The sequence below is a fragment of the Ranitomeya variabilis genome, chromosome 3 (genome assembly GCF_051348905.1).
Source record: "Ranitomeya variabilis isolate aRanVar5 chromosome 3, aRanVar5.hap1, whole genome shotgun sequence".
In the NCBI taxonomy this organism is placed as follows: Eukaryota; Metazoa; Chordata; class Amphibia; order Anura; family Dendrobatidae; genus Ranitomeya; species Ranitomeya variabilis.
The window spans coordinates 481,921,596-481,943,938 of NC_135234.1; the positions used below are offsets into that span (position 1 = coordinate 481,921,596).

At 42.9% G+C, this 22,343-nt stretch overlaps 1 protein-coding gene across 4 annotated transcripts in view; it reads left to right on the plus strand.

Annotated features, from left to right (window-relative positions):
• Window positions 1–22,343, plus strand: part of FRMPD4 (FERM and PDZ domain containing 4) — a 739,093-nt gene that overhangs the window by 454,289 nt on the left and 262,461 nt on the right. For all 4 annotated transcript variants that reach the window (XM_077296709.1, XM_077296712.1, XM_077296710.1 and 1 more), the window contains one exon: window positions 11,102–11,262. In XM_077296709.1, the coding sequence (XP_077152824.1) occupies window positions 11,102–11,262 (161 nt within the window). The remainder of the gene's footprint in view (window positions 1–11,101; window positions 11,263–22,343) is intronic.

Genomic DNA, 22,343 nt, shown 5'->3' on the forward strand with positions numbered 1-22,343 from the left:
TTCATATAATGTAAATGTATCTAACCCTAAGAGGGTAAAATTAACCGTTCTGAAAAATCTTTACAAAAGATGTTTGCTGTAGAGAAAAAATACATATTTTCTGGTATCTGTTATCTGTACATCTGTTTTCCTTCTCCTTTATGCAAAATGATATATTTGCATATTTTGGTTCCATGTGGCTTACTTCTCACATTAGATAATTAAAAATGAAGCTAAAAGAAAATGAGTTTGTGCTCAGCATGGCGATTAGTAGAATGAACACAGACTAAGCTATGTTCACTTCTGAAATGTCATTCCAAAAAATGTCTTAAATCTAGAATTGGTGTAAATCATGTATAAATACGTACACTGATGTTACTTTGAACTCCTAAGTATTTTTCAAAACCAAATAGTCATTTTTGTCTAACATATGCTCTTCCATATGGTGTCAACCAAATTCTCTCAGGATGCTGAAAAAATGACTATTATTAGCTGCCTAACTAAATGAACTATAAAAAATATAATGGTGGTTTAGAAATAATTATAATATAACGGTGAAATACAAAGTGATTTAACTCTACCTTGGTTTTATATAAAAAAGATAATGCAAAATATATTTATATTCTTATTTTTTTTAGATATTGTTCTTAAAGAGGTTGTCCACTACCCTGACTCAGCTGTGGGTATTGCCAGACATGATTAAGGATAATACCATTAAATAACCCTCGTATACAGTGTTAGACTGGATTGCTAATCGCCCACCAGAAGCCAACTCCAGGACCCCCTTTTTCAGCTGCATGCAAGTGTAACATTATCCTCAATCACAAATTTATATGACAATGAACTGGGTAGATTGTTAAATGAATAAGAATGCCACCTTTGCCTATACATATGCAAATTGCCTCTTCTGAGAAAAAGAGGACTTAACTCTATAGCGCCACCTGTTGGAAGTAGCGATCCTACAAGTCACAATCAACCCTTTAGCGAGTCGTGCAATATGACTTAGGATAAAAGCCAAATCGATATCTCAATTCGCAGACACGGTGTTTCAGGCTGTTGGCCCTCGTCAGTGCAAAGCATGAGAACTGATTTGGCTAGGTGAGAGGCTCTGGACTAGCCAAATCATTTCTCATGCTTCGCACTGACGAGGGCCAACAGCCCGAAACACCGTGTCTGCGAATTGAGATACTGATTTGGCTTTTATCCTAAGTCATATTGCACGACTCGTTAAAGGGTTGATTGTGACTTGTAGGATCGCTACTACCAACAGGTGGGGCTATAGAGTTAAGTCCTCTTTTTCTCAGAAGAGGCAATTTGCATATTTAATTTCCCAGATGAGCATTGTACGGCGAATAACCCTCCTTACCTTGACAAGCCAGCTGGTATGTCACTCTCTATAAGGAGAAACGCTACCCCTTAGACCCTTGCCTATACATAGTGATTCAAGTATGTAGTGCCAAGAACTGCTCATATAAGATGGTGGTGGCTCATTACACAGACACCCGCCAGAGGATTCTCCTGTTTTCCTGTGGGACAGGCCTGCTCATATAACTTTTCTGCTAACTTTCATGGTGTTTTATGCCTTTCTGCTTTGTTTCCTGTGTCCTATTACCAGCTCCGCTGTCATAGCAATCACTTTCTCTTCAGAATCTTCTGCTCCCTTCTTACTGCTTTTCCCATCATTCTTTGTGCTCGGCGGCAAGCCTGCAGTGGGAACAGACCTGTAACTCTGCCTGAACCCTTCTCATTCCTCATGTCACACACACAGCATCAGCACAACCTACTGTACATGACACTGCAGGAAAGAAGTAATGCACATAGCACTATTACACCAGCCCTTATAATAAAGATTATCCCCCTCCCCCATGAATGATGGGATGGATAGATGGGATGGATCAATGGATGGAAGGATGGGGACATATCTGAATGTATTCATATTATAAAGAAAATACAGCAGGGTGTATATACATCACACAGGGTATACAGAAGTGTGTCTACATATAAATACACCCTGTTGTATACATGCAAATGCAAGGAAGAACTGGCAGCCTTCATAGAAACCAGAATCTGACATTACTACACAGAAAGCCAGGAGATTCTTAACCAGAGAGTGTGTCACCAAAAAAGCAGCTCAGATTTTTTCAAAAATGTCAATTTCAATAACTGCAATTGTTCTGAAAATATGTTTAACACTCTGAGGTCTCCAAGCACTGCATCCAAACACTTTCAATCTTTTTAACACAAACACAGCCATAGGAATGTCAAAGTGACCTCACCATTAAAACGTCTAGTAATGCCATTGTAACAGTCAAGTGAATAAAATAATGCACTTTTCATGTTTTCTTTTAATTAATTGTTTAAATTTCAATTATTTATCCCATGCCAAAAAGGACATAATAAGAAATGCTAAGTTGGTAGGTACATGTACAGAAAGGAAAATGTAAAAGTAGGATGCAATATAGGTGAAGCGTGTACGGTTGTCAGATTGGACTAACAAAACAGAGGAGCAAAATCAGTCATGCTCTGTTAGGGTACGTTCCCACTGTGCCTTTCTCTGCCCTTTTTTCAGTGGGTGCTCATAAAAAATGACAAAAAAAGCTCTAACAATCAAAAGAAAGGTCCTAGTAACTTGTATAGGAAAACAATTTGTTGGTCATGTGTTTAGACTTTTGAACGTATTTTAAACAATTCAGGTTTTCAAAGACACTAAGGCTCCAATCCATCAAAGTAATTTCACCAAAATTCTGGCTTAAATTGATTTTTGAAATAGTGCAACATTTTTACACATTTTCGAGTTGCGCAAAAATGTTGTGACTTTTGGTGTTTTCATGTGTTAGGGTTGGCGGAACGCACAAATATATATATATATCAGAAGTAGTAGGTACGTTCGCAAACTGGGGTCCACCGTGCAGGAAGCAACCTGCTGCTAGTAAAGGCGGTACAATATGGCAGTATAAACGAACTCTGTTACTTCACAGAGTCCGTTAGCAAAGAGAACGCTGTGCCCTGTTAAGCTCACAGAGGAAAGCAGCTACTTAGTAGAGCCCATAGTGGTCATGCAATCAATAGCAAATGCGCAGCTCCTCTCCGGTGGAGCCGGAATTCTAATGGCTATAGGACAGCCCTGAATCCACACTCACAAAACTCCTCTCCGGAGGTGCCAGCATTCTAGGGGCTTATTTCAGCCAAACCCTGATGGCATGCAAACATGACCACACTGGTGCTGAGTTCACACATAAATTGACACGCAAAAGTTGCCATGCAAAGGTTTTATAGTTGCAGCTCTACAGGACCTTCCTGGAGAACCAATGGGAGCTGCTACAGGGACTGAGTGTGTGATCCCCACCTCCAATGAGAGGTCCTCCTGTGGGCATGCTCAGTGTGTGCAAAGCAGGACTTAGTCCCAGTAAAGCCTGCTCACCGCAGACCAGTGCAGGGTACAATAGCAGAGCCTGGAAAGGCAGTAGTTTCCCTTTGCACAGTATCAGGCTGAGCAAGACACTGAGACCGACGTCTCTGCTAATTAGACTCCACTGCGGCTGAGGCAGAATGGGAGACCACAGCAGACATGGTTTGAGATTCCCCCTGTGCAGAGGCAGGAACTCAACCCCTAACATCATGCCAGTTTATCCCAGCTATGCCAAACTGGGCAAAGATGGGGCGTGCATTTGGGGCCATGACATCATGCCTCATCTAGTCCATCATGCCTCATCTAGTCCATGATGAGCTTTGGCATTACTTATGCCAGAAATCTGGTGTGGCACAAAGAAGGGCACATCACCTGTCATGTACTCCAGATTGATGAAAAGGCATGCACTTCTTTATCAATCAGGAGCATCTGATTCCTCCAGGCCCCTTATCAGGAGCAGCGAGAAAATTGTTGGTCTTGTTGAATGTGGGCCCAAGAAGCAACTTGTACTATCTTCTGACATTTTCCCCTTGGAAGACTCCTAATACTTTGCAGTCTAAGTAATATGAAGTCTAAAAGGATTCTTGGAAGATGACTAGACATCTTTTTGAGTGTTCTTGCCTTCCTGATGAGGCTACATCCCCAGCCATAACTTATTTATTTTTCTGCCCACGTAGTCGTATGAAGGCTTGCTTTGTGAGACAAGTTATACTTCTGAAAGATTTCATTTATTTTATCAAGTGATGCACTGGGAATTGGGATAAAATTCCAAGTGCGTTAAAATTGCAAAAAAAAAAGCAACTGCACAAATGTTTTTGTTTTTTAATTACCATGTTCACTATATGGTCAGTATGATTATGCAGATACCTAACATGCATAGCTTGTATTTTATTTAGATGGTGAAAAAAAATTGTAAATTAAAAAATATACCGTGTATATATATTTGCTTTTATTGCCATTTTCCGAGAACTGTGACGTTTTCAAATGAAAGGATACGGGCCTGTGTGATGGCTTTTTTTGTGCTCTGAGCAGATGTTTTTTCTGATAACATTTTAGAGTAGATTGTATTTTACTACTTTGTATTGCAATGTTATGGCGACAAAAAAAGCTTAATTATTATTATTATTTATTATTATAGCGGGGTACACATAATAAAAACAAGTACAATAATCTTAAACAATTCAAGTCACGAGTCTCACGACTGGTTCAGTAGGAGAGAGGACCCTGCCCGCGATGGCTCACATTCTACAAGGGATGGGTGAGGATATAGTAGGTGAGGGTAGAGCTGGTCGTGCAGCGGTTTGGATGATCGGTGGTTACTGCAGGTTATAATTCTAGCGTTTTAATTTTTTTATCATCACAGCATTTACCAATCGGATTCATTTTAGAGTTGGATAGCTCGGACTCTTACAAAAGGAGCATATTTTCTTTTGTGTTATTTTCAATGGTGTAAAAAGTGATTTGAACTTTAGTTTTTCTTTCAGATTTTTTTTAAATGTTCCTTTACTTTGTTGAATTGGTGACAATAATTAAATAATTACTGGTGAAAGACTGAGTAAATAAAAATAAGAAGGCAAAAATGCTATTCACTTTGAAAGTAAAGACACAGTGTGTTTTGATTTTTAATGCTTCACTTGGATTTTATAATGTATGATTAAGTCGCTGTAGCTGAACAATACAGCATTTTCTGTAATTGAAGTGCTTTCTCCAAATTCTTTTGTACTGTAAATATCTATCTGATCCAGTTTGCTTTCCACAATGATAAACGGGGACATATCTGATGCTTTCTTCAATCTCTGCTCATTATCTGAAACAGCACTCATTGTACTAAAATATCAAAATACTCAGATTATTTACAGTTCTTTCTTCAAGAAGATTCAAATGATTTATTTTATCTAAATCTTCATGTCGCCCTGTAGTGAGATCAGCGTTTCCATTCTCACATAATCTAATCCTTACCTTTTGTACTGTACATCAATTACCCCTTTTATCTTAGAGTGATTAATCAAAGCTATGGCATGTGAATGTATTCATCCACTGTTAAGTAATTAACAAAAAGGCAAATTCTGAAAATAAAGCCAAACAAGTAAAAAGCATTTGCGTATTTTAAGAGGAAATATATGGGCAAAAGTAGATTGATTTGAATTTATTAAACTCATCCTGCAAACTACTAGCTTTCATATTGCTAGAATGACAGAAGAAATAAAAATTGACGGCTTTTGTAAAACAGTGATATCTGCCGGCCTCTGTGCGTGAGCAGCTGGTATCGCACACACGGGGTAGATATATGTAGATGTGTTATCACCGGCCCCGCTCAGCTCCAGATGCAGATGTGTGTGGAGCCAGGTTATATCTTTAACCCCTTTCTGACCTCGGACGGGATAGTATGTCCGAGGTCAAAAGCCCCTCTTTGATGCAGTGAGGCTGCATCAAAGCCGGGACATGTCAGCTGTTTTGAACAGCTGACATGTGCCCGTAATAGGCGCAGGCAGAATCGCGATCTGCCCACGCCTATTAACTAGTTAAATGCCGCTGTCAAACGCAGACAGCGGCATTTAACTACCGCTTCCGGCCGGGCGGCCGGAAATGATCGCATCGCCGACCCCCGTCACATGATCGGTGGTTGGCGATGCTTCAGAATAGTAGCCATAGAGGTCCTTGAGACCTCTATGGTTACTGATCCCTGGCAGCTGTGAGCTCCACCCTGTGGTCGGCGCTCACAGCACACCTGCAATTCTGCTACATAGCAGCGAACATCAGATCGCTTCTATGTAGCAGAGCCGATCGTGCTGTGCCTGCTTCTAGCCTCCCATGGAGGCTATAGAAGCATGGCAAAAGTAAAAAAAAAGTTAAGAAAAATGTGAAAAAAATAAAAAAATATCAAAACTACACATATTTGGTATCGCCGCGTTCAGAATCACCCGGTCTATCAATAAAAAAAGCATTAACCTGATCGCTAAACGGCGTATCGAGAAAAAAATTCGAAATGCCAGAATTACGTTTTTTTGGTCGCCGCGACATTGCATTAAAATGCAATAACGGGCGATCAAAAGAACTTACTGTATCTGCACCAAAATGGTATCATTAAAAATGCCAGCTCGGCACGCAAAAAATAAGCCCTCAACCGACCCCAGATCATGAAAAATGGAGACGCTACGGGTATCGGGAAATGGCGCAATTTTTTTTTCACCACTTAGATAAAAAATAACCTAGTCATGTTAGGTGTCTATGAACTCGTAGTGACCTGGAGAATCATAATGGCAGTTTTAGCATTTAGTGAACCTAGCAAAAAAGCCAATCAAAAAACAAGTGTGGGATTGCACTTTTTTTGCAATTTCACTGCACTTGGAATTTTTTTCCCATTTTCTAGTACATGACATGCTAAAACCAATGATGTCATTAAAAAGTACAACTCATCCCGCAAAAAATAAGCTCTCACATGGCCAAATTGACGGAAAAATAAAAAAGTTATGGCTTTGGGAAGGAGGGGAGTGAAAAACGAACACGCAAAAACAGAAAATCCCAAGGTCATGAAGGGGTTAAGGATTTAAGAAGGACTTATCCTTTCAGTTTTCTGCTTTTGTATGCATTGTATTTATCATGAAATTACAATTTTTGAACACATTTTTGGGGAAATCTGAATTGTGAGAATCCCTTCTTCTTCCTCCTGGAATTGAATGAATAAATTGATAGTGGACGTAGCAATTCTCTTTGCATGGAGCGTGCATTACTATACACTGTGATACTGCATTGATTGGACAGTGTCAGACATTGTAAGAACGTGCCCCATAAACAAGGTGAATGGTAGCATAATTCATCTTTTTAGGTATAATGGAATACTGGATAGTTAAGAAATGGTTTTCCAGATCTGTTCATAAAAAAGTCAATGTGTTAACCCCTTCGCAATTATACAACAATATAATTATATATCATGTGGGCACAAGGGCAGTACATAGTAGCTGAGCCTGCGCCATATGTGGTGGGTGCCAAGGATATTCCTTTAACAGCAGCAAAAAGAGCTAGCTCCAATTACTGTTTAGCCAATTAAACGACTATCAATTGTTTATACTAGCATTTAACTGGGGCAATCTGACAGTAGCCTGTAGCTGGGCTTCAAAAAAGACTGTTCTTTCACCTATATAATGCTATACATTATATAGTACAATCAAATGATTACAGGCTTAGATCCCTAAAGCCAATAAAAATATAGTAAATATTACTAAAATATATATAAAAAATATACAAAATTTTGAAATATCTCCCTCCTCTTATTTCAAGAATAAGTAAATAAAAAATAAAGGAATGAGTATGTTTGGTATTACAAGTGCAATCTATAAAAATATTAAGTTAATTAATACATTATGTGAACATGATAAAGAAAATAAAAAAATCCCCCCCTGAAGTGACCCCATTTTGAAAATGACACCCCTCTGGGAATTTAGAATTCATCTATGGATATAGTGACCATTTTCACTACATGGATGATTTTCAGATACACTTAGTGGACGTTTTAGAGCAAAAATTGCAAAAATGTCATTGTAGTGCCCAATATATTGTGCCCAGATTGTGTCTCTGGAGACATCCCCCACCTACCCCCGAAAATTGTTAAGTCAGCTCTACTCAAATGTGTCTGTCACTAAATAAACCAAATGCTTGAATGTCAAAATGGCATAAATGTATACAGTTTAAAAACGTGGTTCTGTGTGGAAGATTTTAAAGCAGTCATTAGTCATAAGGCTGGCAATGATGAGCATTGTGGGCAATAATAGTGGGTATCATGCCTCATTCCTCTCTTGGAACATACACAGCATCTTCTCAGGGGGTTCTTTTTTATTCCTGTTACTGGGATGAGTGCAATTAAATGTGGCTCAGTGAGTCTTCTGACATCTTCACATTCTGAAGGATGGGCAGGGACAGGGATTTTCATAAACAAGATTTTCAATGACCTTTCCTGATAATCAAACCCCTATGTTAAGCTCAACCAGACTTTTAAATAGGGGTATGCTGGTGTAGTAGTTGTCAACATACAGATTGTAGCCTTTTTTGTAAACATTGAGTTATCAGCTCCCAAATGATTTTTCCAGATGTCCCCAGATAAGTAGGGCATCATGGTGGGTTTATTTGGCTATTTTCCCCTCATAAATGGGAAAGCTGATGTGTATCCGGTTGAACTCTCGCACATTTATACAGCTTTATTCCGAACCTTGCCCTCATAGAAGGAATAAATTGCTTGAGGTGCAGTCTTCCTTTGAATTTTACAAGGGACTCATCAATGGAAATGTTTTCTGTTGGGGTGTAGAGCTTTAACAAGTTTTCTGTCAAGTCTTTGATGATGGGTCTGATTTTGAATAGTCTGTCATGTTCTGCGGCTTTTCTGGGCAGGCATTGACTATTGTCATTAAAATGCCAAAATCTCATGAGCATTTCATAATGGGTCCCAGGAAGAAAGGCAGAAAACATAGGCGTGGCTTGAACATGGCGGTTGGACCAATAGGACCCAATATTCGTTTTTTAACAAGCCCCATAGCGAATGTAAGTCCTGAAAAATGTTTCACTCCAGGATCGTGGATTCTGGCTAATGAATTGGGACACATATAAATTTGTTTGTAGGACAATATGCTCTAGCAAGCTATCTGTCACAAACAAATTAAAAAAATTAATTGGTCCAAAATTTTCCACCTGCACATTTATACCAGGAATTGCATTAAAATTAAGGATGAATGGAGAAGCTGAATCCGAAGCCTCCCATCTGGGAAATGCTACATCAAGAGGCAGAGCCCCATGGACATTGGTGTGAGCCAATTCACGAGCACTAGGGACAGCGTTAGTACTGGGCATTGTTCCTTGAGTTGGAGACAGTTCTCCAGAAGCGCTATTTGCCCTTCTTGCTGTACTGGTCCTTGTGTGTGAGGATGGACCACAATCACTGCTCATTTCTGAGCTATCACTGTTGCCACTACTAAAGCCCTCGAAATCCACATCGCCATCTGACACTGCACTTTCTTCGCTGTCAGAACATAAAGTGTATAAGCATCCTCTGCACTATAATACTGACGGGCCATCTAATTATTATTTTTTTTTTTTTTTTCGTAAATAGAAAACTCAACAGTATTTGTTATATATTATTACAAACTAGTTTCCTATCAAATTATGTGCAATTACATATACTATATAATTAACAAACTGACTGATGTGACTGACGTGATGGACGTGACTGGCTGACAGACTGACGTGATTGACTGACTGATGTGACTGACTGACGTGACTGACGTGAAATTAGTGAAACAATTGAGAAAAGCCTTATTTTAACTTTGGCTTAACCCTAACTTTAGCCTAATCCTAACTTTAGAATAAACCCTAACCCTAACTTTATCCTAACACTAAGGCCGGGGTCACACTAGCGATGAATACGGATGAGTGCTATGCAATAAAACACCGCATAGCACTCGGACTAGTATTCATCTATGGGGCAGCACACATCAGCGTTTTTTTTCTCGGCCATTTTCAACGTGCAAGTGAAATCCACTGAGACAATGCACATCACTCGGATATCATCCGAGTGATGTGCGATATACGCTGACCCCAGCAATGGAGGAGATGGAGAAATTCATTTCTCTGCCTCCTCTGCAGCTGTGCTCCAATCCTCTCTGTGCAAGAGGCTCAGAGCACAGATGCATGACACTTGGCTCCCGCACACAGCAGAGCAGTAGCCGAGGATCATTAGCATATCACATAGGCTAGTCTGACCCCGGCCTAACCCTAACTTTAGAACTAACCCCAACCTGCCTTATCTGTTATTTTTACTTTATAACAAGATCGCTGACTGGCACAGCTGTTGCCAGCAGCATTAGTCACAATGTTTCTCCTCTAATCTCTCTCTGACAGGAGATCAGAGGAGAAACAGAATTTTTATGAGGCAGATCACCTGGGAAAGTTTGTTGCTACAAAAAACTTTCCCAGTGATTTGTCTCATTGGCTGGTGTGAGGCTGATGTCATCAGAACCTGAACTAATCATGTCTCGATGAGTTCAGGGGTCATAGACAGCATTGTGTGCTGGAATCCCCGTGTTATAAGGTACGTGGGGGTCACGATCAGCACAAAACCGGTGACCATAGACAAATGTCGATGCTGCACAAAGCCCTGCTAGCGCCAACGTTTATCTACCGTTGGCGGTCACGAAGCAGTTGAAAAACAAGTTCCAGCTCTTTCTAATGAGAAACAGCCTCATGATAAAAAATAAGGTGAGTTCTATTTCCATGTCATCAATCTGTATAGCGGCATTAAACATCGTATAGAAGACAAATGAATATAGATACGACTGTTGTTTGCTCATTTTGTCATATTGCATTACACCCAGTTACTGTATATAAGCTGTAGAGAATTTGTATTCCTGCATTTTGCATATTTTAAAGACATAATAGAAGTTTCTAATCTTAATTGCTAATTCTATAACATTTTCCACACCATCAGAATCTCTTAACTTAAGTATAACACACAGTTTCTCTGGGCTAGATTTATTCAGATAATTAACACTTTTTGTTATGTCCTTGGTGCTAAATGTGTAATTGCAGAACACAACTAACGAGCGAGCTACTAATGGGAATAATGAGAATAAAGCTGTACTTTACAATGTTCCTTAGAGCTCTGAGTGATCTGTGTACCATAAGTCTACAAACAAAAGAGCTGAACAGAATGTTATATTTTCTCCACAGTCACTTGACACAAACACCGACATATGAAGACCCCCGAATTGAAGGTTGCCAAATCAACCCTCCTACACCTAGAAATGTGGAAATGAGGAGAGATCCAGTTCTTGGTTTTGGATTTGTTGCAGGGAGTGAAAAACCAGTTGTCGTTCGTTCAGTAACACCAGGTGAGCTACTGCATTTTAAATATATTCTACATGCGATTAATTCTATATAAACATATAAGAATATTTTTCAGATTATAATACCAAAGAGCTTTCTTAAAATAAGTAGGCAATAGGTAGGCATAAGGTATAAGCCCTCACTTTAGAGGGAGTTGGGTATTTCACTGGCGACGGAGACATGCGTTGTACATAGTTTGGTCTTTTCTATGGTAACAAACACAGGTGATACCTGGATGATAAAAAAAATAAGTCAGAAGAAGTGTCCTCTTTAATTTTAGGCCTTTTTGAGATAATTTCATCTTCAAATTGCTTAAAAGGAATCTGTCACCCCCAAAATCAAGGGTGAGGTAAGCCCACCGGCATCAGGGGCTTATCTACAGCATTCTGTAATGCTGTAGATAAGCCCCCGATGTATCCTAAAAGATGAGAAAAAGAGGTTAGATTATACTCACCCAGGGGCGTTCCCGCTGCGGTCCGGCGCCTCCTATCTTCATCAGATGACGTCCCCTTCTGGTCCTCATGCTGCGGCTGCGGCTCTGGCGCAGGCATACATTGTCTTCTCTGTTGAGGGCAGAGCAAAGTACTGCAGTGCGCAGGCACTGGGACTCTCTGACCTTTCCCGGCACCTGCGCACTGCAGTACTTTGCTCTACCCTCAACAGGGCAGACAAAGTACACCTGCGCCGGAGCCGCAGCATCAAGACCAGAAGAGGACGTCATCATAAGAAGATGGGAGGCCCCGGACCGGACCAGCAGCGGGACTGCCCCTGGGTGAGTATAATCTAACCTCTTTTTCTCATCTTTCAGGATACATCGGGAGCTTATCTACAGCATTCCAGAATGCTGTAGATAAGCCCCTGATGCCAGTGGGCTTACCTCACCCTCGATTTTGGGGGTGACAGATTCCCTTTAACTGTTCACAATAACAGAAATTTATTCTAATAACAGGGGTGCCCAAAATTTTACATTCCACTGTAGTTTGAATAGCTGGTCGGGGACCTGTTGTGAACTCTGTTCTCGAACTCCCTCCTGTGGTCAGGAATGGTATTTCTGTGAGTTTTGTCCGTGGGTTCCCTCTGGTGGCTGAAAGTGGAGCTGCTGGTCTGGAGGTGTCTTCCTCAGCTGCATCGTTTAAGACTGGGCTGGTTCCTCTATTTAACTCTGCTCAGATCGTTACCTGATGCCAGTTGTCAATGTATCTGTACTGGTTCAGATCTCACTTGGATCTCCTGATGACCTGTCTACTTCAGCAGAAGCTAAGTCCCTGTTAAGCTCATTTGTTGTTCATTTGTGTGCTGAATATATTTCTGAGTACCTGCTAAGTTTTGTCCAGCTGGCTATCATGATATTGTCTCGCTAGCTGGAAGCTCTGGGTTGCAGAGTGGCACCTACCGCGCCGTGAGTCGGCGCGGGGGGTTTCTTGCTCACTCTGCGTGGCTTTTTGTAGTTTTTTGTGCTGACCGCAAAGATCCCTTTATCTATCTTCTGTCTATTTAGTAAGTCGGGCCTCCTTTGCTGAAACCTGTCTCATTCCTATGTTTGTGCCTTCCTCTTAACTCACAGTCAATATATGTGGGGGGCTACTCTTTTCCTTTGGGGAATTTCTCTGAGGCAAGGTGAGGCTATATTTCTCTTTAGGGGTAGTTACCTCTCAGGCTGTGAAGAGTCGTCTAGGCAGAGTCGGTACGATCCACGGCTAATTCTAGTGTGTGTGATAATAGATTAGGGCTGCGGTGAGCAGAGCTCCCACTTCCCAGAGCTCGCTCTATTTTGCAGTTTTGACTATCAGGTCATTCCCGGTGCTCCTGACCACTAGGTCCAGCCATAACAGCACAACTGGCCAGAAAGTGTTAATGCATCTCAATAGAGGGATAAGAGAAGTTCTGAGACCATTTTTTTTCTCTGCAGTCTGTTTAGTCTTTTTTTTCCCCTAAACCTCTGGGTGGTTCAGGACTCAGGTGTAGATATGGACATTCAAGGTCTGTCCTCTTGTGTGGATAATCTCACTGCAAGGGTACATGGCATTCAGGATTATATAGTTCAGAATCCTATGTTAGAGCCTAGAATCCCAATTCCTGATTTGTTTTCTGGGGATAGATCAAAGTTTCTGAATTTCAAGAATAATTGTAAACTGTTTCTTGCCCTGAAACCTCGCTCCTCTGGTGACCCTAGTCAGCAAGTAAAAATCATTATTTCCTTGTTGCGTGGTGACCCTCAAGACTGGTCATTCTCCCTTGTGCCAGGAGATCCTGCATTGCTTAATGTAGATGCGTTTTTTCTGGCGCTTGGATTGCTCTATGACGAACCAAATTCTGTGGATCAGGCAGAGAAAATCTTGCTGGCTCTATGTCAGGGTTAGGATGATGCTGAAATGTATTGTCAGAAGTTTAGAAAGTGGTCTGTGCTTACTCAATGGAATGAGTGTGCTCTGGCAGCGATTTTCAGAAAGGGTCTTTCTGAGGGCCTTAAGGATGTTATGGTGGGGTTCCCCACGCCTGCTGGTCTGAATGAATCAATGTCCTTGGCTATTCAGATCGATCGGCGTTTGCGGGAGTGGAAAGTTGTGCACCATATGGCGGTGTCCTCTGAGCTGAGTCCTGAGCCTATGCAATGTGATAGGACTTTAACCAGAACTGAACGGCAAGAGCACAGATGTCAGAATGGGCTGTGTTTTTACTGTGGTGACTCCACTCATGCTATCTCTGATTGTCCTAAGCGCACTAAGCGGTCCGCTAGGTCTGTCACCATTGGTACTATACAGCCTAAATTTCTTTTGTCCGTTACTTTGATTTGCTCTTTGTCATCCTACTCTGTTATGGCGTTTGTGGATTCAGGCGCAGCCCTGAATTTGATGGACTTAGAGTATGCCAGGCGCTGTGGGTTTTTCTTGGAGCCCTTGCAGCATCCTATTCCATTAAGGGGAATTGATGCTACGCCTTTGGCCAAGAATAAGCCTCAGTACTGGACCCAGTTGACCATGTGCATGGCTCCTGCACATCGGGAAGATATTTGCTTTTTGGTGTTGCATAATTTGCATGATGTGGTCGTGTTGGGTTTGCCATGGCTACAGGTCCATAATCCAGTATTGGACTGGAAATCTATGTCTGTGTCCAGTTGGGGTTGTCAAGGGGCCCATGGTGATGTTCCAGCGTTGTCAATTTCTTCTTCCACTCCTTCTGAAGTATCTGAGTTTTTGTCGGATTACCAGGATGTATTTGATGAGCCCAAGCCCAGTGCTCTGCCTCCTCATAGGGATTGTGATTGTGCTATTAATTTGATTCCTGGTAGTAAGTTTCCTAAAGGCCGACTTTTCAATTTATCTGTGCCAGAACACGCCGCTATGCGGAGCTATATAAAGGAGTCCTTGGAGAAAGGGCATATTCGCCCGTCGTCACCGTTGGGAGCAGGGTTCTTTTTTGTAGCCAAGAAGGATGGTTCTCTAAGACCTTGTATCGATTACCGCCTTCTTAATAAAATCACGGTCAAATTTCAGTACCCTTTGTCTCTATTGTCTGATTTGTTTGCTCGGATTAAGGGGGCTAGTTGGTTTACCAAGATAGATCTTCGTGGAGCGTATAATCTTGTGCGTATTAAGCGGGGCGATGAATGGAAGACCGTATTTAATACGCCCGAGGGCCATTTTGAGTATCTGGTGATGCCATTCGGGCTTTCTAATGCGCCATCGGTATTCCAGTCCTTTATGCATGACATCTTCCGAAAGTATCTGGATAGATTCATGATAGTATATTTGGATGATATTTTGGTCTTTTCGGATGATTAGGAGTCTCATGTGAAGCAGGTCAGAATGGTGTTCCAAGTCCTTCGTGCTAATTCCTTGTTTGTGAAGGGGTCTAAGTGTCTCTTCGGAGTTCAGAAGGTTTCCATTTTGGGCTTCATTTTTTCCCCTTCTACTATCGAGATGGATCCAGTTAAAGTCCAGGCCATTTATGATTGGACTCAGCCTACATCTGTAAAGAGCCTTCAGAAATTCCTGGGCTTTGCGAATTTTTACCGTCGCTTTATCGCTAATTTTTCTAGTGTTGTCAAACCACTGACTGATTTGACCAAGAAAGGTGCGGATGTGGTGAATTGGTCCTCTGCGGCCGTTGAGGCGTTTCAGGAGCTGAAACGTTGTTTTTCTTCGGCTCCTGTGTTGTGTCAGCCAGATGTTTCGCTCCCTTTTCAGGTCGAGGTTGATGCTTCTGAGATTGGAGCAGGGGCTGTTTTGTCTCAGAGAAGTTCTGATGGCTCTGTGATGAAGCCATGTGCTTTCTTTTCTAGAAAGTTTTCACCTGCTGAGCGTAATTATGATGTTGGCAATCGGGAGTTGTTGGCCATGAAGTGGGCATTCGAGCAGTGGCGACATTGGCTTGAGGGCGCCAAGCATCGCGTGGTGGTCTTGACGGATCACAAGAATTTGACTTATCTTGAGTCTGCCAAGCGGTTGAACCCTAGACAGGCTCGATGGTCACTGTTTTTCTCCCGTTTCGATTTTGTGGTTTCATACCTTCCGGGTTCTAAGAATGTGAAGGCTGATGCCCTTTCAAGGAGTTTTGTGCCTGATTCTCCGGGAGTTTCTGAGCCGGCTGGTATTCTCAAAGAGGGGGTGATTTTGTCTGCCATCTCCCCTGATTTGCGGCAGGTTCTGCAGGAGTTTCAGGCGGATAGACCTGACCGCTGTCCTGCAGAGAGACTGTTTGTCCCTGATAGATGGACTAGTAGGGTTATCTCGGAGGTTCATTGTTCGTCGTTGGCTGGTCATCCTGGAATTTTTGGTACCAGAGATTTGGTGGCTAGGTCCTTTTGGTGGCCTTCCTTGTCCCGGGATGTGCGTGCTTTTGTGCAGTCCTGTGGGACTTGTGCTCGGGCGAAGCCCTGCTGTTCTCGTGCCAGTGGGTTACTTTTGCCCTTGCCGGTCCCGAAGAGGCCCTGGACGCATGTTTCCATGGATTTTATTTCAGATCTCCCTGTCAAAGGATGTCGGTCATCTGGGTGGTTTGTGATCGCTTCTCTAAGATGGTCCATTTGGTACCCTTGCCTAATTTGCCTTCATCCTCTGATTTGGTTCCGTTGTTTTTCCAGCATGTGGTTCGTTTGCATGGCATTCCGGAGAACATTGTGTCGGACAGAGGTTCCCAGTTTGTTTCGAGGTTTTGGCGGTCCTTTTGTGCTAAGATGGGCATTGATTTGTCTTTTTCTTCTGCTTTCCATCCTCAGACAAATGGCCAAACTGAGCGAACCAATCAGACTTTGGAGACATATCTGAGATGCTTTGTTTCTGCTGATCAGGATGATTGGGTGACCTTCTTGCCATTGGCTGAGTTCGCCCTTAATAATCGGGCCAGTTCGGCTACTTTGGTTTCACCTTTTTATTGTAATTCTGGTTTCCATCCTCGTTTCTCTTCAGGGCAGGTTGAGCCTTCGGACTGTCCTGGTGTGGATTCTGTGGTGGACAGGTTGCAGCAAATTTGGACTCATGTAGTAGACAATTTGACATTGTCACAGGAGAAGGCTCAACGTTTCGCTAACCGCCGTCGCCGTGTTGGTCCTCGACTTCGTGTTGGGGATCTGGTTTGGCTGTCATCTCGTTATGTTCCTATGAAGGTTTCTTCTCCTAAGTTTAAGCCTCGTTTTATTGGGCCTTATAAGATTTCTGAAATCCTCAATCCTGTGTCATTTCGTTTGGACCTTCCAGCTTCTTTTGCCATCCATAATGTGTTCCATAGCTCGTTGTTGCAGAGATATGTGGCGCCTATGGTTCCTTCCGTTGACCCTCCTGCTCCGGTGTTGGTCGAGGGAGAATTGGAGTATGTGGTGGAGAAGATTTTAGATTCTCGTATCTCGAGACGGAAACTTCAGTATCTGGTCAAATGGAAGGGGTATGGTCAGGAATATAATTCCTGGGTTCTTGCCTCCGATGTCCATGCTGCCGATTTGGTTCGTGCCTTTCATTTGGCTCGTCCTAATCGGCCGGGGGGTTCTGGTGAGGGTTCGGTGACCCCTCCTCAAGGGGGGGGTACTGTTGTGAACTCTGTTCTCGAACTCCCTCCTGTGGTCAGGAATGGTATTTCTGTGAGTTTTGTCCGTGGGTTCCCTCTGGTGGCTGAAAGTGGAGCTGCTGGTCTGGAGGTGGCTTCCTCAGCTGCATCGTTTAAGACTGGGCTGGTTCCTCTATTTAACTCTGCTCAGATTGTTACCTGATGCCAGTTGTCAATGTATCTGTACTGGTTTAGATCTCACTTGGATCTCCTGATGACCTGTCTACTTCAGCAGAAGCTAAGTCCCTGTTAAGCTCATTTGTTGTTCATTTGTGTGCTGAATATATTTCTGAGTACCTGCTAAGTTTTGTCCAGCTGGCTATCATGATATTGTCTCGCTAGCTGGAAGCTCTGGGTTGCAGAGTGGCACCTACCGCGCCGTGAGTCGGCGCGGGGGGTTTCTTGCTCACTCTGCGTGGCTTTTTGTAGTTTTTTGTGCTGACCGCAAAGATCCCTTTATCTATCTTCTGTCTATTTAGTAAGTCGGGCCTCCTTTGCTGAAACCTGTCTCATTCCTATGTTTGTGCCTTCCTCTTAACTCACTGTCAATATATGTGGGGGGCTGCTCTTTTCTTTTGGGGAATTTCTCTGAGGCAAGGTGAGGCTATATTTCTCTTTAGGGGTAGTTACCTCTCAGGCTGTGAAGAGTCGTCTAGGCAGAGTCAGGTACGATCCACGGCTAATTCTAGTGTGTGTGATAATAGATTAGGGCTGCGGTCAGCATAGCTCCCACTTCCCAGAGCTCGCTCTATTTTGCAGTTTTGACTATCAGGTCATTCCCGGTGCTCCTGACCACTAGGTCCAGCCATAACAGGGACCATAGGCAGACATGACTAGTCCAGCACTTTCCCCAGCCAACTTCTCCCAGCTTCTCTAGGTCAACTTGAGCATTTCAGGGAGAAAAACATACCTAGCTGCAATCGCATAGCCAGGCTCTAATTTATGGTGCCTTTGGTTTGGGCAGCATGGATTAAGTAACAGGTTTTACTTTAATTATTATTGCTGTAAGACTGTGTTCATATGTTGCAGGTTGCAAAATGATGGCAAAAAATATTGCATAATTGCAACAACATAGCAACAATGTATTAATGCAGCCTAACAGTTCAGTATGAACAATTATGTAATCTTTTTAGCTGACAATACATTCACAGAATGAAAAAAAAACATTAGGCTTTGCTTCCATCTTGCTAGTCATGTGATTTAACAAAAAGGGAAGCCGCGGCAGCAAGACATTTTCCTACCAGGTGGTGAACATATTACACAGATAGTTCCAGTGCATCAGAGCTAGAACCACTTAGACCTGACAGCACTTTAACCCTACACCCCCTTCCAGAGTGTGATATGCCTTTATAGGGAATATGACTAAAGATGTTGTCTTATAGACAATTACTTAGAAAATGCTACTTACTTACAGCTATAGGGTTATATGCAGGTAAATAGCATGACAATAATTCTTGCCTACATTGCAGAAAATGCAGCTATAATAAGAAAATTAACTTATTTCTTGCCTGCAGCTGCCAGTCATGGGGGTGTGTATGGAGAGAATATGGTCACCACTTATATTACTGTGAGTGTTGGCTATAGGCATATCCCAGCACTTTGATTGACAGCTTGCTCTGCACAGATGCCCCAATAACTGAAAGTTGGTGGCTATCAGGAACAAGTAAGTTCATTTTCTAATAGCCGCACTTTCAGTATGGTGGATGGGTGGCATTGTGATGTAATTTACCTGCAGACTAACTCCATATCTGCAGGTAAATATCACTTTAAAGGTGATTCTCTTTAAGGGTGTGTGCATATGGTGTTTTATGATATGTATTCAGTCAGAAAAAAAAATGTTTGATCATGCCGTTTCTGAAAAACATGAGGATTTTCAAGGGCTTTTGTAAAGACTGTTATGATCCGGTGACCCTGGAGCCGCATGAGACTATCTCTGGAGTAGGTGGTACCTGTACTGACCGCAATCCTAATACTGACACCGCAACTAGAAGTAGCCGTGGGATGTACCTAACCAGGCCTAGACACCTCAACACAGCCGGAGGACTAAATACCCATAAAGATGGAAATGGGAAATCCTATCTTGCCTCAGAGCAGAGCCCCAAAGGATAGGCAGCCCCCCACAAATATTGACTGTGAGTTTAAGAGGAAATACGTACACAGGCAGAAAAAACAGAGTTTAGCAAAAGAGGCCCTTCTAGCTAGATAGAAAGGATAGGACAGAGTTCTAAGCGGTCAGTATTAAAACACTAGAAAATTCCACAGCAGAAAATACTATATACTACATCTAACTAAAGACATAGGATGTATATCTGCATCTCCAGAGAAACCAGCATGACAGAAAAATCCAAACAAGTCAAGCTGGACAAAAACACAATAGATTGCACTGCACATAAAAGCACACTGCATGCGTGCTACAGAGAACCAAAACAAGGCACTTATCTTAGCTGAAATGACAGCAGGGCAGTGGAGCCAGACAGAGATGCAATCCCTCCAAGATACAATGGACAACTGGCAGGGATTGATGGATCCTACAAACCTAAATACCTAATAGAGCTGCAATAAGCAGAAACACCTGCCCTGGCCTATAATCCAGAGACCACTGCACTACCACTAACAACCACCGGAGGGAGCCCAAGAGCAGAATTCACAACAAAAGACACAATTTGTTTATGCTGTCTTGATGTGTTTTTTGTTTGGACTTTTGACCATGTGGTTTTTCATGAGTTTTTAATTTTAAAATGGGGTGTGATTTTGGCACATTTTCACTGCAGGGAGTGTTATGATCCTGGTGGAAGGATCTCAAACTGACCTGACAAATATACCCTGAGTATATAGGACAAGTTCTGGGGATGTGGAAGCTATACTGACCGCAATCCTGATCCTATCCAAACACACTAAAGGCAGCTGTGGAACGTTACCTGAAAACCTAGACGTCTCGTCACAGCCTGAGAAACTGACTACCCCTAGAAAGAAAGCAAAGACCTCACTTGCCTCAGAGAAATATACCCCAAAGTTTTAGATAGCCCCCCACAAATAATAACGGTGAGTCAAGGGGAAAACACAAACGTAGAGATGAAACAGATTTAGCAAATGAGGCCCGCTAATACTAGATAGGCAGAAAATAGATAGGTGTCTGTGCGGTCAGTACAAAAACTATCAAAAGTAAACCACGCAGAGAATACAAGAACCCCCACACCGACTCACGATGTGAGGGGTGCACTCTGCACCCCAGAACTAACCATCAAGCAAAAAATCACATAAAAGCAAGCTGGGCTGAACTCATAATATAATGAGAAATGTTTTCAAGGAAATAATGAGAAACTGAACAAGCAAACTTAGCTTCTCATAGCAGGAGACAGGTCACAAGGAATATTCAGGAGAGCACAGGATCAGGACTGAATACACCGACAGCAGGCGACAAGTAAAGGTCCAGGTGAGTTAAATAGGCCCAGCCTAGCAGGAGATGAAACAGCTGAGCCCAGCCAAGACCAGCCATATCGCAAAAGGCCACCAGAGGGAGCCCAAGACCAAACTCACACAGTACCACTCATGACCACAGGGGGGAGCCCGAGAACGGAATTCACAACAGTACCCCCCCCTTGAGGAGGGGTCACCGAACCCTCAACAGAGCTCCCAGGCCGATCAGGACGAGCCAAATGAAAGGCACGAACCAAATCGGCCGCATGGACATCGGAGGCGACAACCCAGGAATTATCCTCCTGACCATAACCCTTCCATTTCACTAAGTACTGAAGCCTCCGTCTCGAAATATGAGAATCCAAGATCTTCTCCACCACATATTCCAACTCCCCCTCGACCAAGACCGGAGCAGGAGGATCAACAGAAGGGACCACAGGCACCACATATCTCCGCAACAATGACCTATGGAACACATTATGAATGGCAAACGATGTTGGGAGGTCCAAACGAAAAGACACAGGGTTGAGGATTTCCAAAATCTTATAAGGACCGATGAAACGAGGCTTGAACTTAGGAGAGGAAACCTTCATCGGGACATAACGGGAAGACAACCATACCAAATCCCCCACACGAAGTCGGGGACCCACACAGCGACGGCGGTTAGCAAAGCGCTGAGCCTTCTCTTGGGACAAGGTCAAATTGTCCACCACATGGTTCCAAATCTGCTGCAACCTATCCACCACAGAATCCACCCCAGGACAGTCAGATGACTCAACCTGACCCGAGGAGAAACGAGGATGAAAACCAGAATTGCAAAAGAAAGGTGAAACCAAAGTAGCAGAACTAGCCCGATTATTGAGGGCGAACTCAGCCAATGGCAAAAAGGTCACCCAATCATCCTGGTTAGCAGAAACAAAACATCTCAAATAAGTTTCCAAGGTCTGATTAGTTCGTTCGGTTTGACCATTCGTCTGAGGATGGAAGGCTGACGAAAAAGACAATTCAATGCCCATCTTAGCACAAAAGGATCGCAAAAATCTGGACACAAACTGGGATCCTCTGTCGGACACAATGTTCTCCGGAATACCATGTAAACGAACCACATTCTGAAAAAACAATGGCACCAAATCAGAGGAGGAAGGCAACTTAGGCAAGGGTACCAAATGGACCATTTTGGAAAAACGATCACAAACCACCCAGATGACAGACATCTTCTGAGAGACAGGAAGATCCGAAATAAAATCCATGGAAATATGCGTCCAAGGCCTCTTCGGGACAGGCAAAGGCAAAAGCAATCCACTGGCACGAGAACATGAAGGTTTGGCCCGAGCACAAATCCCACAGGACTGCACAAAGGAACGCACATCCCGCGACAAAGAAGGCCACCAAAAGGATCTCGCCACCAAATCCCTGGTACCAAAAATCCCAGGATGACCCGCCAACACCGAAGAATGAACCTCGGAAATAACTCTACTGGTCCATCTGTCTGGGACAAACAGTCTCTCCGGTGGACAACGGTCAGGTCTATTGGCCTGAAACTCCTGCAACACCCGTCGCAGATCAGGAGAGATAGCAGACAAAATCACCCCCTCTTTGAGAACACCAGTCGGTTCAGAAACTTCTGGGG